Here is a 17,619-nt window from a genome sequence, read left to right as displayed (position 1 = left end):
TCATGCTACATGATGCATTTTGTGTTTCATCAGCCATACAGACAGGACTTGCTATGATAAGGTAAGGACAAATGACAGACTACTCACTTGCCAATCACAGGCTTTTCCTGACAGGAAAGTTAAACAATGGCTCAAATAAAACCGTTAGCTTTTAAATCTTTCCACTTTTAGGCTTTTTCAGGCCACTTCTGAAAACAAATCTTCAAAGTAAAACAGGAAAACCAACCCAAGAGAACACTGAATGAAAAAAAAAAACACTAAACAAGAAGTCCAGGACATGGAAACACACAGTGCTAAGGAAGACTCACTACTAGAATACAGAAACACTGGAAACAAATACTCAATGTTCCAGGAAATAGACTAGCCCTGGCGCTTATTTCTCAGTCTTCCATGTCATGTAGTTTTTTTGCAGTCTGAAACTGGCAGAACTCACTACAACTCACTGCAGGTCCTGCTTGTACAGAATCAGTTTAACTAAGCTTTGCCTGCAAATCTGCATCCACTTGTTTAATATCACTTTTGAGGAGCTGAGAGAGAGTCCACGTTATATTATTCATACATTTCCTGAATATTAATGTTGTGTGGAATGTAAAGTTGGAGATAGCAGTCATCCCTACTGCTATTATGAATGCAAATCTAGTGATACCAATGTTTTAACTATATCACTGGCTCATATATTATTAATACTAAGCACTAGAGATATATTATAATATATCACTAATAGAACTGCCTAGAGTATTATTTTGTTTTCAGCCTGTTTGCAGTTTGGATTTGATTTTCCAGCCCTGGAGGATGCTTCATGTTAGAGCGCTAGCTGAGGCTGGCTCCAAAAGCAAGTCGAACCTCACACTAAATACACACTAAAAATGCATGTTGCCAATCTGATATAAAAATGGGAACAGCCTCTATGGATAGTTTCCCCCTTTGTAAGAAATGTAAAGTGGCTGAAATTTATTTATTTTTTTTAACTTGTAGCTGGAGCTGCAAATTCCAGTCACTAAACTGAGCCTGTGTTTGTGCTGCTGGAGCCTTTTGAACAGACTATGTTATATTAAAAATCCGTGCTTCAGTTTGGTAGATGGTTCTGTCACAGGCGACCTTCAGCAGTCACTGGGACGTCAGCGTCATGGTAACGGTCACTCTGAGTCTGTGGGCTCTCTACTTTTACTTATTTCCTGATGGATTCTTAGTTTTCTGTGTTTATAACTTCTTCATGTTTTTTGGGTGCATTTAGTCTCAATATCTTATTTCCTGGTTATGTTAGCATTTATTTCTTCACTCAGCGTTTCTTGTCCCATCCATCCATCCTCTTCAGCTTATCCATTTCAGGGTTGCAGGCGGCTAACACAGGTCCGCTTGTGTCAATTCTCCAAATATTGATACTTGCTTGTAGTTTTACTTCCCTCTTTTTTTCGCAACTTCGCAACAGCCTCAATAATCCGCTCGCCTTTCGTTGAATCCCACCTGTTTTCCATGTCTGCATTTTGGGCCCACAACATCACACTCCACATGGTCTGTATAATCTGTATAAACGTCATAGCAGAGACAGAGACAAGTAGCTGCAGCAACAAAAGGATTGCTCAGAGTTTGAGTGAGCAGCACGCTCAGCCTAGGCTGATTGTACTGGACATGTACTGGTGGAAGGAAACCCATCTCCAAACAATCAAGGACCAGCTTGGGCTGACTTCTGTAACATAACTGATTACAGTGTCATCTGCATATTGTTGTATTCTGGTTTCATTCCTATATAAAAGCAAGTTACTTACAAAATTAGTTACTAGGTTAAGTAACTTTATATAAATTTCTGTTTATGTAGAAAACAAAAAATGTGCAATTTTCAACAGTTAAATTTTTCTATTTCTGCAAAATTCCATTGAAGACAGCAACTGTATTTGCAGAGTATTTTCACACCCGTTCCCCATCTTCAAAGCAAACAGTGTGAGCTCATTGCATAAGGCTGCAGTAATTTTGGTCGTGGTCATTGCTCGGTGTTAGCGACTGTGATCAAAAAAGACCAATGGGTGATTTTACAGTGGCTACATCCGACCTTTTTACACAGCTTATGGCTTTTGGTCATCATTAGTTCATGAAACCTCAGTTTCTCTCAGAATTGTGACCCAGGCAGTTAATGGATGAGATCTGTCCAAATTTTTCACTGCATGCCTCACTGCTCACATCTTACTGTAGCTGTAATGACCTGCATCACTACTAAACTCACACAGAAGACATGCTGATGGATTTGTGGCGTGAATTCAGGTAGTAAGCTTACAGATATAAATCAATCCGATAACTAATTCTTTATTAATGTATGCTTTTATGATTCTCCCATTAATCAGTCCTTCCCAACTTGGAGTTTTCCTGTCAAAGAAACTTAATGTAGCTCAGTATGTGGAGCCAGACACACTTAAACTAATTTCTTTGGAAAGTCCTCCAACAGTTCAGATATTTTAATCTGGACCAAACCATGGAGCTGTCATTTCCTTGGGTACATAGCAGCCACACTGATTTTAGGTTATGAATACTGACATAACTATTCAGACATTTCTTATTACTTCTATGGCAGTACACAGCAGATGCCAGTACTAATCGATGAGTTTAGCCAGCAGCAAATATTCTTGGTTAACAACGAGTCCTGAGCTTTAAAATCATCACCGTGTTCCAGCAGCAGGTCGCTTATCGTTCCATCTTCATGTAGGGTTTTTTTCCCCTGAGATGCCTCAGAGAGGCTACAGCAGGAGTCCTTCAGGGCTGTTTGTGTACACTACACGTGTTTAGTTCATTGCAGTGCGGTGCCTTTGATCCGCTCGGTCTCCCTCTTCTCTTTGTTACTAATGGAACAGACCATATTACTCCCAGCAGGATGCCTCTCACACAGAGAGGAATTTGGAGGGAAAAATAAATAAAAAATAAAATAAGAAGGGAGAGAGGAGTTAGGCGAGAGACCAGAAGAGAGATGTGTGAATTACAGTTGGTTATAGAAATGTTTCTTGGTGGCAGAGCTGCTCCGGGGGTTGAATTAAATCTCGGTGAGATGGGCCAAAGAACCAATATGTCCGGAGTAAAACATTGGCTGATTTTGGAAATTTGGGTTGAATGAAAATAAATCCACAGTGTCGAGGCTCACTTTGAAGAGCTCAAAGGTAATTTCAAGATGCAGGAGATGAGCAGTGACTGAATAGGTCTGGACGGTTGACTAATCTATGAGCTTAGTTACTCAGTTATCGTTTTTAAAAGACACCATATTTGTAAATATTCTAAAAATATCTGGTTTATTTCAGTTTTGTCCTTTTGATATTCAGGATCGGTTCTTGTCCTCCAACCAAACCATCACATTGGTTTTTTGTTCTCATACTAAGTGTTCCTGAGACATCAAACTTTTCTTTGGTAAAGCTCAGATCTGAAAGCAGTTAACGTGGACGAGGTATAAACACCTTTGATTTGGAAAATGCAGGTCCTACACACCTTCTACGTGCACTTTGTTAGAGCTCACTTATCTTTACATGCACATAACCACAAGTCATAAAAACAGGTCGACACAGAACCAATCCAACGCTTTCTGAGAATTTCTGACAGTCTGCATTTAAAGGTTGATCAGGAACGAGCTCATAAGAGACACACGTCATTATTAGTTGCCTTAACACAACAGTTGTATTAATTAGTAAATGTCAGTGACTGAGAGAAGCATGTGTGTCTGTCAGTGTGCTTCGGTCACCATAGAAAGACATTTAGACAGTTCACAGAGATACTTTAACTTAAGTCAACATTTATTTTGATTTACTGGAAAATGCACAAGAGTGACTCTCTGCTGCTACATTAGATATTTAATGTTTGAGGGTTTAAAGGGTTAATGATGGATTTTTACGCCTCAGTATGTATCTATAAAAACCTGATGCCCACTAGAAAAGATTCTGGTTTTCCCAGGATAGAGGGTGGTCTCTGCAGAGACAGAGACCACCCTCGCTAACCTCTGATATCATTTGGCTCTACAAATATGGCTGAAATATGACCGAAACCTGCTAACCTGAGGGTGACGAGTTAAATGCGTTTTAACCTTCTAGATTAAAGTACTCGAGAATCTTTAGTGCCAACCGATTTACCGATGCTTCTAACGGCCTGACTGATGGCAGCTCTTCTGGAAGTCTCCTCTTATGTCAGCCCCGAAGCAGCTAACGATGGTTAGATTAAAAGTTTTGTACAATTAGTTGCCAGAAGAAGTTTGCTGCACTTGACGCCCCTGATTTGAATAAAATAGCTTGAACTTGAACTCTATGCAAATGCGGAGCAGCCAACTTGTTTCCCCTTCACTTTAAACACAACAAAGAAGGCACTGAGGACCTGCTGACAGAGACACGTCTTACAGCAGCTTTCTGTCGCACTTTGATAACAACGGTAACTTCACTTAGACAAGCGAAGCATAAAAGGAAGCAGGAAGAGGAGCGTTGGGAAATACAGAGCGGACTGCTAAATTTTTATTTAGCGGTTGTTGTTTACCCACTCCTGGTCGACTGTGTACTGGTCTTTTCCCATCGCCTCCTCCTGGTTATCATTATTCCTCTCATATCCTTTGCTCAGTCATCCATCCCTCTCTCTGTCCCCTTAAGCTCTGCTGTTTTGTATTATGTCCCGTCTTTTACTTGCCACTTGCCCTTTCTGTTCTCAATCTGCTTTTACGTTCATCCCTCTTCACGGTACAAGAGCAGAAGGCATGATCTGCACTTTCAGCGCTGGTCTGGTATTCATATTTTATGAGCTGCTTTGCTAGTTATCGGCCATCTATCCTGATAGACGAGTTCAAACTTTGGCTTTCACCTAACGAACATGTGGGAATGCAGAGCCCAATTTATGCTCTGGGGATTTGTTATCCCCTGTTCCTGCTTCTTGGACAAGTAGTGAAACCCTTTTATTATGAATATTCCACAGTGCTATGATACTGCATTGCAAACACGGTGTGTTTGTTTGAGTTGGTGTTGAACTTGGCTGTCTCCTGCACGCCGCCTGTCAAAGCAAGCTTGCTGGTGTTCTGATTCAGTCCTCCTCCATCTGTCTCGCTGTTTCTGTCTCTATTACTGCTGCTCCTTCTTCCTCATCTCCATCTCCGTTGTTGATATGCTCTCCTCCGCTCTCTGACTCGCTCCTGTATCCCCTCTGCATTATCGGACCATCTGTCCACTACCTGCACCACAGCAATGATTGCTCCCAGAGTAGAAAAGACAAAGGGAGAGAGACCCTATCGCTTTATTGTGCCCATCTCTCCCATTTCTCTGACATCTTCTAGGCCTGGATGCTCGTGTAGTTGCTGTTTGGACACCAGGAAGCACCCCAGAATGTTAATTTGTAAAGCCAGCATAACAGGGGACCTCAGCCAGACAGCATTTCGATTGGTAAACACCAAAAATCCTACTGCAGGAACACTGAAACTGTAGCTGAGTGCAGAACGCGGGGAGAAAACGTGCTGATAATACTGACGTGTTTGCTGCTCCTGTTTGTTTCCTCAGCAAGTCTGAAACATTTGCACTAGTACAGCCACACCGTGCTCACCGTGATCAGGCAACAACCTCCCTGAGGCTGAAAACGAAGCCAAAAACTGCATTTCCTCTAATGGCCAGTTCAATCCTCATAGACCTCTATGTTAAAAGGACCAGCTCCTCCAGCCATGAAAAAAACCAGTTTCCAGCCTGCCACTAAAAATTATTTTACCCCTTCCTGTATCATAGCAACTGCACGGGGAGGGTGATGCCTTTTTTAATATACCTCACCCAGTTGGATTTTGTTAAGGTTTGAAGTCTTGGGTGACTTCACCGCGGCCAAATGTGATGCAGTATGGAAAAAAACGACCAAACAACACAACCAAGCAGTGACGGCCTTTACAACACTTCAAGTGTTTCTCATCTTCATGTTGCTGTCTGCAAATATCTCCCAAAATTATGTCTGAAAAGTGGAAATGAACACTGGAACGTTTTGCTTCCAAACCTCTGAGCTTGTAGCAATATTGGTAAATAAAAGGGTTCCTTTTACCCCTTCTTCTCTCTGGCTGATTTAAATGGACGATACGTTATAGTAACCGGATCAATTTTTAATATTAATGTTACATTAGCAAATATATATTTATATTAGCGTCCTCGGCCTCCTGCCTCGTTTGAATACCCATTTACTTATTATGGGTGGTGACTTTGTGCTTGGACCCTGATGGATAGATCGTCTGTAAGAACTGGATACTCGACAACAAAGTCAGCTTCTTATTTACAGTCCTTTTTTTCAACCTACGGCATCTCGGACATTTGGCGTTTTTTACACCCACAAGACAGACAATATTCCTTTTTTTCAAATGCTCAAACCTACAGTAGAATTGACTATTTTGTTACTGATAACAAACTAACCTCTCGTGTTAAGTCATGTGATTATCAGCCTATTGTAATATCTGACCATGCGCCCTTAATATCGACACTGCATATACCCGGTATGGAGTCTCCTAAACGGATGTGGAGATTTAACTCTCTTTTGTTAAGTGATGAAAACTTTATAGAATTTATTTCGGATCAAATTACCTACTTTTTGGAATTTAATTTAACTCCAGATATTTCCATCTTGTCGGTCTGGGAGGCTCTTAGAAAACATTTTGATCTTCTGAAGATCTGCTTAGGCAGCCCAGTAGCTTCCAACTATGTTTTTTCCCCCTTCAATGTCTGATGCCACATTTCAGGGCTGGCAGAGGCGAGGGCTGAGATCTTTAAAAGAACTACTCATTGACGGCACGTTTGCCTCATTTGAACAGCTGACTAATAAATACAACTTACCCCCCTCTCATTTTTTTAGGTATCTACAAATACGACACTTTCTTTCAGGCTCTATCCCAGGGTTCCCAAATAGACCCCCTAATGATGTAATGGATGACATTATGTGTTGTAACCCGGCTAAGAAAAAGGCCATACCATCAATACTTGTTCTGATTTTGCGCCTGGGTTCTTCTTCTATGTCTGCAATTAAGCGATCCTGGGAAGAGGATCTTAGAATCTGTATTGCTGAAGCAGACTGGGGCAATGTTTTAAGTAATATTCACTAGTCCGACATGTGTGCAAGACATTGCCTTCTACAGTTTAAAATAGTGCACAGGGTTCATCTCAGCAAATCGAAATTGGCAAAGATGTATCCCCAGATTGACCCAACGTGCGAAAGATGTAAATTGGCAGAGGCCACCTTGATCCATGTGTTTTGGTCTTGTTCTGGACGGATGTCTGTGAGGCTTCGTCATGCATATTTGGAATGAGAGTGTCACTCTCAGACTTATTGCCTTCTCTACACTATTGGCAAGACGTCTAATACTTTTGAAGTGGAAGGACGCAGCCCTGCCCACAGTTTCGCATTGGGTTAAGGATGTTTTATTTCATCTTAAATTAGAGAAAATTAGGTTCGTTTTGAGAGGCTCTGTAAATAAATGTAATAAAGTCTGGAAACCCTTTTTGATATTTTTTGACCAACCATCTACATAGGTTCAGTTGTTTGCTTATTTTTTCTTCCTTCTTATTCTTTACACCTTGGCTGGTGTTATTTTGCACTAATTGAAAGTTTTTCCTGTTAAACTTTTGATTACTTGACAGCGAACAGGGGTGTTGTTTGTTAGGGTGGGTTTTTATTTTAAATTTTCTCTCCTCTTTTACTTTTATTTGATGCTTTGTATTTCATTGTGGAAAATCCATCCATCCATCCATTCGCTACTGCTTATCCTTTTCAGGGTCGCGGGGGGTGCTGGAGCCTATCCCAGCTGTCATAGGGCGAGAGGCAGGGTACACCCTGGACAGGTCGCCAGTCTGTCGCAGGGCTAACACACAGGGACAGACAACCATTCGCACTCACATTCACACCTAGTGACAATTTGGGTTATCCAATTAACCTATCCCCACAAGCTGCATGTCTTTGGACGGTGGGAGGAAGCCGGAGTACCCGGAGGGAACCCACGCAGACACGGGGAGAACATGCAAACTCCACACAGAAAGACCCCGGCCTGATGGTGGAATTGAACTCAGGACCTTCTTGCTGTGCGGCAACAGTGCTAACCACCGTGCCACCGTGCTGCCCCATTGTGGAAAATAATAAATATATTAAACACCAAAGCTCTGAGCTACGAAGAGAAAAACCCACCCCAACGTGTGTGTGTAATGACGTGCTACAAGTAAGTATTTATCTATCTGCATCACTATTAATTAAGTTATCGAATTCAAAGAGCATGAAGGGGATGAGTTTAAGGTAAGAATGTATGTATTGCATTCTGTGTGAAGTTTGGACTGTGGGTGGAAGCCACAGGAGCCACTGTGCAAAGACAAACATTTTAGTTTAACTGGTGATTCCAAATTGGCCACATGTGAGCTTGAATGGTTTTCTGTCTCCCTTGAAACTTGTCCACAGTGTAGGAGGCTGGGGTAGGCACCAACTGTCTGATGACCCTGAATTGGATTAGCAGAAGAAAACGGATGAATGGAAATAAAACTGGATCCTGTTGTTGCTGAAGCCCTCTGATGCCATGAAACATTCATTCTAATCTAATATTGTTTTATATTACAATATAACACGATTTAACAGGATGACAGCTTGACTTTTTGGTTCGTTATAACACGTGGTTCGGTTTTATTGTTAGAAAAAAAAATCAGTGAGAATTAAAATCCAATTGTGACCTAGCAGCACACAACATGAGTTGATGGTAACCTGGCCTGATCCCAACTTAGAGGCACACAGACTTTGTCTTGTGTTATTACTAAACACAAGAGTTCCCTTATATATGTTATAAACTGTTAAATTGCTAATATCCATAAAATATATTTATATTAGTATGATATTCGTTACCTGGGGCCTCAAATATGGCAGTGAGACACAGACTTAGGCATTAGAGAGAAGGTCAAACCACGAGCTCTGTTCATGAAGCTCAAAGGAATTCGCTTCATGTCGAGGTTTTGGACACGTCAGACTCAGAGGATATGCAGTGGCTGACAGCCATATCTTATGGGACTTGAGAATGCTTCAGGATTCCAGAGGAGGCGTGAATGCGAATAGTAGATTTACTGAGCTTTAGCCTGCTGGCATTATAACCTGACCCAAATACATGTGGAAGGAAAAGGAAGTCAGATCATCGGTTACTCTTCTGAGAACACGCGCCTGCTTCAACATAACCTGTTTTAACATAGTTTTGGATTTCTTTTTAGGTTCAGACATTTGCTGAAATCAGCTTGTCGTACGTGCAGCTGAGTTGATAGCACTCGGAGTCCCAACTGGATTGTCTCACATGCTTAATTCTCACTGTAGGAAGCTCAAATTCCCACTACCACACCTACAATCATTAGACACTTCACACCTTCTCAATCTCACCTCATTTCGAGTATTATCAGTCAAGTGTTTCACAGCGCACTAAAAAGTATGAGACAAACTGTATTTTTGCTAGAAGGTAATTTGCAAAGCAGTTTTTAGTTCATGTGATGAGTGATAAAAAAGACTAAGTGCTAATGTATCGATGAGCTGCTGCTGCTGATTTTAAAGTATTTCAAATGGTGATTTAACCACATTTCACACATTGCTGTGGGATACGCTGACTCCCTGTGCTACGGGAATTTGTAGGGCCAGGTTTGACTGTTTTGGATGGTTTGGATAACAAAATGAGCCAAAGTCACACTGAAGGTGATAACACAAGACCTAAATACAGTAACTCACAGTATTTTGCCATAATGGAAGAATATAAAGCAATGGCGCTCTAACAGGACAAGCAAGGCAAACTGTTTTTGCCTTGTCAAATCTAAAAATAGACACAACGTAATAGTTGTCAAGGTAAAACAATCTCCTTCCATCTTAGACAGTAACGCCATAAATGTCCTCACCAGTTTGCGTCCATCCTTTACTGGCTGCAGTCGGCTACTGTAGCTAAAAGCATCACTTGTTTTGTACTTATAGGAAACTGTAGCTGTCTCCGTTTTACGAGTGGTGGTTTGTGCATGTGCACTGTGGACAAACCTCTATGGTAAACTGATGGGAAGCCAGCTGCTGGCTGAGCTTTCACTACTCTGAGATCTGCTGTGCTTTGTGTCGAAACAGCTAGAATGATTAGCTAAACAAGCTTCAGTGATTTAGCATCATAACAGATGGGTTTAGTTTTGCTACCCACCTTTTTAAAAGTGTGTGATGTAGAGAAGGTAGAGGAGGATTTACAGAATATTAAACAGAATTAAGTATATAAAATGAGCTCAAGCTTAAACATATGCAACAGTAATATTAATGTATTTAACGCTGATGGGGAACATTTTTCTGAAGAAGAACATTTTTTGCTAATACTTCATGCACAACTTTCCATGTTACAGTTCTAGGTGTACTGCGGTGTTTTCATCATTATTGCTTCTTGTCCTAAAGGAATGGTTTGGAAAATTCCTGCACCACTTGTCATCGTCAGTCACAGCAAGGATGTACTCACTTGCTTTACTGTGTAGACTCCCATGTTAGAAGATAAATATTGTGCTCATACCACTGCCTTTTTCATGGCTCTTAAATGGTGTGCATGAATGTAGCTGTAAGGACCATTAATAGCAAAGTCACCCATGTCTGAATGACAAAGCTTCCAGTTTAACAGCTTACTGAAGGCACAAATGTTCCGTAGCCTAATCCATGTTTAAAAAAGGGTCAAATTGCAGGATGGATGTGTGCAGTACAGTATGTACCAAGTAAGGTGTGCATTCATGCGAGTCACTTACTGGTTTGGACTGGATTTCTTTGGCATAGAGGGGTTGGAGGAACTCAGAGTCCCCCTCCAGTTTCAGGCCCTTCTCTGTTATTCTGAGGTTTCCCATCCCATCCTGTGCAGGAGACAGACACGCTCTCAATTAGGACATTATCTTCACATACATATGTTATTTTTATTTCTACATCCAGCCAAATTGCATTACAGCAAATACAGATCACAGATGTGAATTTCAAATGAATAAAGTGTTGATGCTGCTGGAGCACAATCACTGCAACAATTACTGCTTGACAGTCTGGTATCAACAAACAGCACTTTGCACTCATTTAACATGAAAGTGTAATATTTGTGATTATATATGCAAAGCCCAGGGTTCACTTTCTAGATCTGCATTTATTAAAATAACCCCAAATGATGGGAAAACACAGATCTGTGCGAGCTAAGGTGAAACAGACTCATTTTCCCAGAATCATCTGAGTCTGCATGCAGTTACATAAAAACAGCTTCACAGGATTCAAGGAGGACATACAGACGATACGGTAACACGATGAATTCAACCTTTATGTATATTTTCTTCTTGTTCCAAACATCGAGTCTGAGCGTTTACACGCGCTAACCCTCTGCAGGCTGCTGTCTCCGTGTATTCTGTGCCAATATGGGGCTCAACCTTGAACAGGAGTTGCTGTGTGTGTCCAACACCTGCCACTTTATTTCGGACACCTGCAGCTTGATAACAAGCACCTGGTATTTATCTATATGGCGAGATGGCTGCGTGCAGGGGAAAAAATTAAACATCACATGCACACCTGATGGTACGAGGAAAGATGTTATTTTGTTTCACACTCACAGAGATACAAACTCTAAATACTGTACACAGAGCATATTAGACAAATTAAACTGTATCTCTGGGTGAGCAGCTCCTCTAATCTCTTCTAATCTTTTTTTAATGCAGTGATATTGGTTGAGACTTGACTTCAGCATTAGTAATACAAACTAAGCCATAGGCTAACATGATGTGCAGAATTCATACATACAATTGAGCAGTTTGTTTAGATATTTACAGCAAAAGGGTGTTCAGTATGTAACTGCAGCCAATGCAAACTGACCAGAATGCCTCGAAGAACTGAATATGCAAATGACATGAGGGATATTTCCATTTCAAAGCAGGATTCTGTGATTTGCATCCAATATTGTGCCAGAAATATTAAATTTATGCCAGGAAATAGCAGAGACAAACACTTTTAAAATTCAGATGGTCAGAAAACACATTAACCTATCGGTTTTATCGGAGACTGGTGTGTGATCTGGTTCTTCAGTGTAGGAAAGACAGTCACAAATCGCCCAAAATACAGCTGCACACTGTGCACTGCAGTGCTCTTACAGAACTTATATTTAAAACAGAAGTTTAAAAAATTGAAGGTGAATAGAGTCAAATTTGATTCGCGAGTTGGCAAGACAACTTTGACCACATTACAAGCAAAGCACAGACTCTATAAGCAGGCTTTGAAAACAGGAGATAAACATTCATGTTGTAAAATTTCATCTTAATGTGGTTGGTTAAATGGTACGCATCAGTCCCACAGGTCTACAGAGCAGCCGGTGAACACCTGGCAACCCCCGGTCATCCGGTTGGCGAGTGCTGGAGGTTGTTGCTAAGCACAATGTAAGAAAGTGCTGCACCAAAACCTCAAACTTTTTGCATGTAAAGTTGCTCTAGTAGAGTCAGGGAACAGTGAAAGCCAAATGAGTCTAGTTTATGTGCATTTAAAATATGACTTTGTTAAAATAGATTGTTTGTGTTTGTGTGAATGTCTTAAATAATCAGGTCACATCTTATCGTAATGACCTTGTAGTACCATATCACCTCATTAGAGCACTTCGCTCTCGCTCTGCAGGCCTACTTGTTGTTCCTAGAGTATTTAAAAGTAGAATGGGAGGCAGAGCCTTCAGTTTTCAGGCCCCTCTTCTGTGGAACCAGCTTCCAGTTTGGATTCAGGAGACAGACACTATCTCTACTTTTAAGATCAGGCTTCAAACCTTCCTAAACAAAGACCCACAGTTGAAACTGCATTTTGTTTTCTTATATTAAGATATTGCAGAGATACTAAATGTGTAGTTAAAGACAGACAGAAGACAGCGAGGGGAGTTTCACTTGTCCCGTCCACTTAAAGTGGATCAAAGCGAGCTGCACGTGTCTCACCACTTAAATGAGTTTGACATCGCTGCGATAGTTTGAATGCAGCGTTACGCAGTGATGCTGTAGGACTACATGTGCAAAATCTTTCTGGAAGCCACAAACATAAACTCATTAACAGTTGTGCAATTACTGCAAAGCTCCTTCCTAAACCAGTGGTGAGAGATTCTTAACTTAACGACAGCATGTGTGGAGTCGCCAGCAACTGAACACCTGCTGCTTCTCTCACCCCAACCAGTCGCAGCAGATGGCCCCGCCCCTTCCTGAGCCTGGTTCTGCTGGAGGTTTCTTCCTGTTAAAAGAGAGTTTTTCCTTCCCACTGTCGCCAAAGTGCTTGCTCATAGGGGGTCATATGATTGTTGGGTTTTTCTCTGTATGTATTATTCTAGGGTCTACCTTACAGTATAAAACACCTTGAGGCGACTGTTGTTGTGATTTGATGCTATATAAATAAAATGGAATTGAATGTGTGGAGAACACAAGAAAGAATGTTCAATACCAAAGTATTACAGAGGGAAGTCTGACTTCTTTAAATAACAAGCTAATGGAAATCTTAAACTAAAACTCGCCAATCCAGAGTAAAAATTCGTTTTAGTGTCGACTCTTTCAGGATCCAAGAAACAAGTTCAGATTGTCCCACTCTCGAAGTCCATTTACGAAACCTGCACCCACAAATGCTCATGGATACGAAACACCTGATTGGGAAATTAAGCAAGTTAAGGTGGCACAGGGCAAATACTTTACATTCTCAACAGAATCTGTGCAAACATATCTGCAAAAGTGAAATTACAAGAAATTAGTCACAAAGCAAATTCTCAAGTGCTTCGAAGGAGCACAAAATACTGTCAAGGTATCTGAAACGAAACCACATCTGTTACAGTTCATCGTTCTCCTTCCGTCAGATTGTTATAAATACAACAGAAGTTGCCAATCATTCGAAGGTATTGCAGCCGGGTTACAGAGGCTTCTGTTGCCTCCGCCTGTCTACAAAGCAGAGACCAAAGGATATTAACCATTGAAGATAAGAGGAGATTTGGTGAGAGATCTGCTATTGAGCTGCTTTGATTCAAACACAACCGGCTCAGCTGACCCTTCACTTTCCATCCAGTCATTATATAGATTATATGAGATTACTCACTGGATTGTCTCCAGATAAGAGGCGTCAGTGTGATAGTGAAATAAAGAAAAGAGAAAAAAGCCAGCTATCTGCTCATGTGATCTCCTTCTGCAAAGACTCTTCTTTTTGTTTTCCCTCCGTCTTTTGATCCCCGGTTCCAACGAGCAAATGGAGATCAGGACCCTTGAAATCCCAAAGTAACTGAGGATGGTTTGCAAGCCTCCTCCATGTAATCCGTCCCCCCGCTGTGCAAAACGTATTAAAATTCTGGCACCGCTGCAGAAACGAAGAGGTGAGTCCTGGACGTGTCACGACTGCGAATTATCCCCTGGTGGAAATCAGCGGGGCCGTTAGCGAAGGCCCACAGATGTCATTTAAACTCAATTTCTGAAACTTTGATGACGAAAGCCAACGGTAAGAAATAAGATGTGTTTATTTTCCGTCTTCTACATTTTTCAGGAGCACAGGTACTCTAAGAAAGAGGTAACCAGAGATTCATGCGATGCATGTTTACTGAAATGTCCAGCAGGGGTTCGGCCCAGCGGAAGGTTTAAAATCCCTGAAGATGCATAAAGCTTAAAAATGTTGTGCTTCAGACAGTTCAGAATCTCTGTTTCTACATTTCATACATTTTCTCCTCTGCTGAGATATCAGAATACGCTCTTTCTCAGTAGGCCGACATTTAGATAAACAACTTACATGGATTTGCTTCTTTCAAACACAATGGTTGAATGTTGAGGTTCAGAAAAATCCAAACTTAATTATGGGATAAAATAATAAAATAAACTGACTCTCATGGACTTTTCAGCTTCATCAGAAATGAATGTAAAGTCCATTCAAGAGCCAGTAATCATACTGATGGCAGTGTTACTCACCACCAGGGGTGTAATGAGTAAGGTTATACCTGAGTTTTGTGCATTTCTCTAACTTTGGTTTTTGGTTATGATCCAGTCTCATTCAAGTGGTTGAGCCTGAGGAAAAAAAATTTTATGAACTCTATTATTCTGATATATTTCCGGTTTACCATCAAAGCCCCCCACGCCTAACTATTAATCATCAGAGGGGCTCCGTAGATAAGTGATATGGATGTGCCTGAAACCTTCATTTTTCTTTTTATGTGACCACCAGGGGGCAACGCCTGTGGTATTGGGGTCTATGGGAAAATGGCCGTTGCTCTTAATGCGCAGTAAACATTTTCCTGACCAGTTCAATTGCTTGTTTTAAGACTTATTATATAAAAATCTGTTTATTTTGTGAATTATAGTCCCTAATACAGTCAGAAAGGGGGATGAAGCAGTAAGTGTTTACCAAGCATACAGTGGCCCCTGATTCCACAACCTGGTTTCAATGAGGTTGAGCAAAGCTGGAAGATTTCTACACATGTGATTTCCTTATTTTATATACGTTATGTTGAGAACATAAATTAATCTTGTGGGAAGATTGGATACAACACAAATTTTGTGTAATTCAGTTTAGTTGTATTTGCATAGCGCCAAATCAAACAACAGTTGCCACAAAGTGCTAATGTTAGCTGTTTGGCTAGTTAACAGCTATCATTTGTAGACACTGAGGTTACAACTTGGTGTTGTGACATAGTTTAGCATTTATGCATATTCAATTCTTGTATTAAGTAAAGAAGAATTGGACACTATGTGCAGTCTAAGGCTAAATAAGTTATAAAAGTTGATAAAATGTAGCAGCTAGTGCTGGTAAGCCCTGTTATATCATCACAGCATGGGTCTATTAAAATTCACACCCTATACAAGGAAGTATGCAGTAACATGTACTATGTGAACATGTCCAAAGAGAAGTATCCCAGTTAGACACAGTATCAGAATCATTACAGCTGCAGAGGGAGATAGGGGTCGCTAAACAAACCGTTTAATATGAGTATGTTTATGTATTAGTTTGCTATCAGAGTTTAACTGTCTCAGCACCACAGAGAGACTAAAAGCTGGGCTGAGTTTGAAATCAGTTCCTTTTTATTCTACACTACACCACATTGGCTGCTTCTAAATGTGAAATACATGCTTTATATAGTATCCATAGCATATGCACTACCCACACTTCAGGATTCAAGGAAATAACTTTGAACGTAACCTCGTCTCGACTCTTTCAGGGGGAACAAGAGACACAAAATCCTCAGTCTGTGTTCGTGACTCTGCTTTTGTTCTTTCAATTCAAGCCAGGTATTCTGCAAATGACAAAGTCTCCCTGCTGCCACTGTTTTAACCAAGCAGTTTTAATGGTTCACATTATGAGTGAAAGACTCCAAGCTGTCATAGCTGTGATACAAGGACTGCAGGACAAAAGCAACAATTTAAATTTCAGATGTATTTTTGGATATATGAAGCCACACTGACGAGGTGACTCAGGTGGTTATCTGTGCAGCCATGTTCGATGTGACATCATTCTTTCTATAAGATGGAAGTTGAAATCTAATTCTTCACCTTTCTGAAAAACTGCAGTTCGACTCGCCTCACCTTTTCCTTTTTTATTCTCTGCAGTGAGCAGTGCACTGCAGCCGGCACAGCGAGCCATGAATAATTCAGGATGGCTCTGACCAGGACAGAGGCCTCTGAACACTCAGGTGTGCCTTCTTACCTCTTCTCTCCTACCCTCTACCCTCGTCTCCCATTGTTCTCTTCTTCGTTGCGATTCGCAGTTTGACATTAATCATCTTCTTGCAATCCTGCCCCTTGCTCAGGCCCCGTGCTGATCATCCTGTTGTCACTTTTAGATACCTCTGGCTACGTGGTTTTTCCTGGCCCCTGCCTGCCACTCTTTTATTTTTACTGTCACTCGATATTTCTACTTGAACAGCAATAATACATTTTCTTCCATTACATCCATTCATTCTCTTCACCTCTGTCCCTCCTTGTCTGCCGCTTGAACTGAAAGGTGCTGCTACTCAGGCGGCATGAAATCTAAAGTAGCCTGCTGTCAGAGCCAAACGAACAGAGCAGATTATGACATGATTCAGACGGCAGCCGTTGCTTTGACAATAACGCCTAAACTGTTCAACAACACTGAGAATATCACTAAGAGTACTCAGCATCTATAATTTTATCTCAGAGCTGCTGCTGTTGACTATTTAAATGCTATTTAATGTGCACCAACAGCCTTCACAGTACAACTGCTTATTTTTTTTATTCAGTGTCCAGATATTTTTACTTCCATCATGAAGTCATTACCCTGAAGCCAACCAAAATATGCTCTCCATGTTCACGGCTCTTGGTCATCAGTAGCTTTTTGGGGAATGTGCAGCAAAAACTATGTAATTAAAGCAAAACTTCAGTAAAACAATGATCGGCTCCATGTGCCAGCAACATGAAATGCATTTCTAATGCACCGTTTCCAAATCAAATGGAGAGAATTCAAGATACTCAGTGGATAGCACCAGTTTAGGAGAAGCTTTTGACACAGTAACATGTTAATATTTTAGCAGTAGATCGGCATTTTGTGAGTAATTTTATGCCCAATAAACAAGCCTGTCATCCATGGGAGGATCTGCCAGTCCTACTTTATTCTCAAAAGACCACAAGCAGCTCGACAGCAACGTTACCATCAGCAACCATTATTGCCAAATCCAAAGCCACT

The 17,619-nt window shown here is 40.9% G+C and overlaps 1 protein-coding gene across 2 annotated transcripts in view; it reads right to left on the bottom strand.

The window, feature by feature from the left end:
* Positions 1–17,619, bottom strand: part of sgcd (sarcoglycan, delta (dystrophin-associated glycoprotein)) — a 431,268-nt gene that overhangs the window by 92,342 nt on the left and 321,307 nt on the right. For both annotated transcript variants that reach the window (XM_085471058.1, XM_085471056.1), the window contains one exon: positions 10,722–10,823. In XM_085471058.1, coding sequence (XP_085327184.1) covers positions 10,722–10,823 — 102 coding nt within the window. The remainder of the gene's footprint in view (positions 1–10,721; positions 10,824–17,619) is intronic.

The sequence above is a fragment of the Copadichromis virginalis genome, linkage group LG10 (assembly GCF_057382275.1).
Source record: "Copadichromis virginalis isolate Kocher_CV1m ecotype Utaka linkage group LG10, C_Virginalis_male_GT1.1, whole genome shotgun sequence".
In the NCBI taxonomy this organism is placed as follows: domain Eukaryota; kingdom Metazoa; phylum Chordata; class Actinopteri; order Cichliformes; family Cichlidae; genus Copadichromis; species Copadichromis virginalis.
This window is presented reverse-complemented; position numbering and strand designations above follow the sequence as displayed.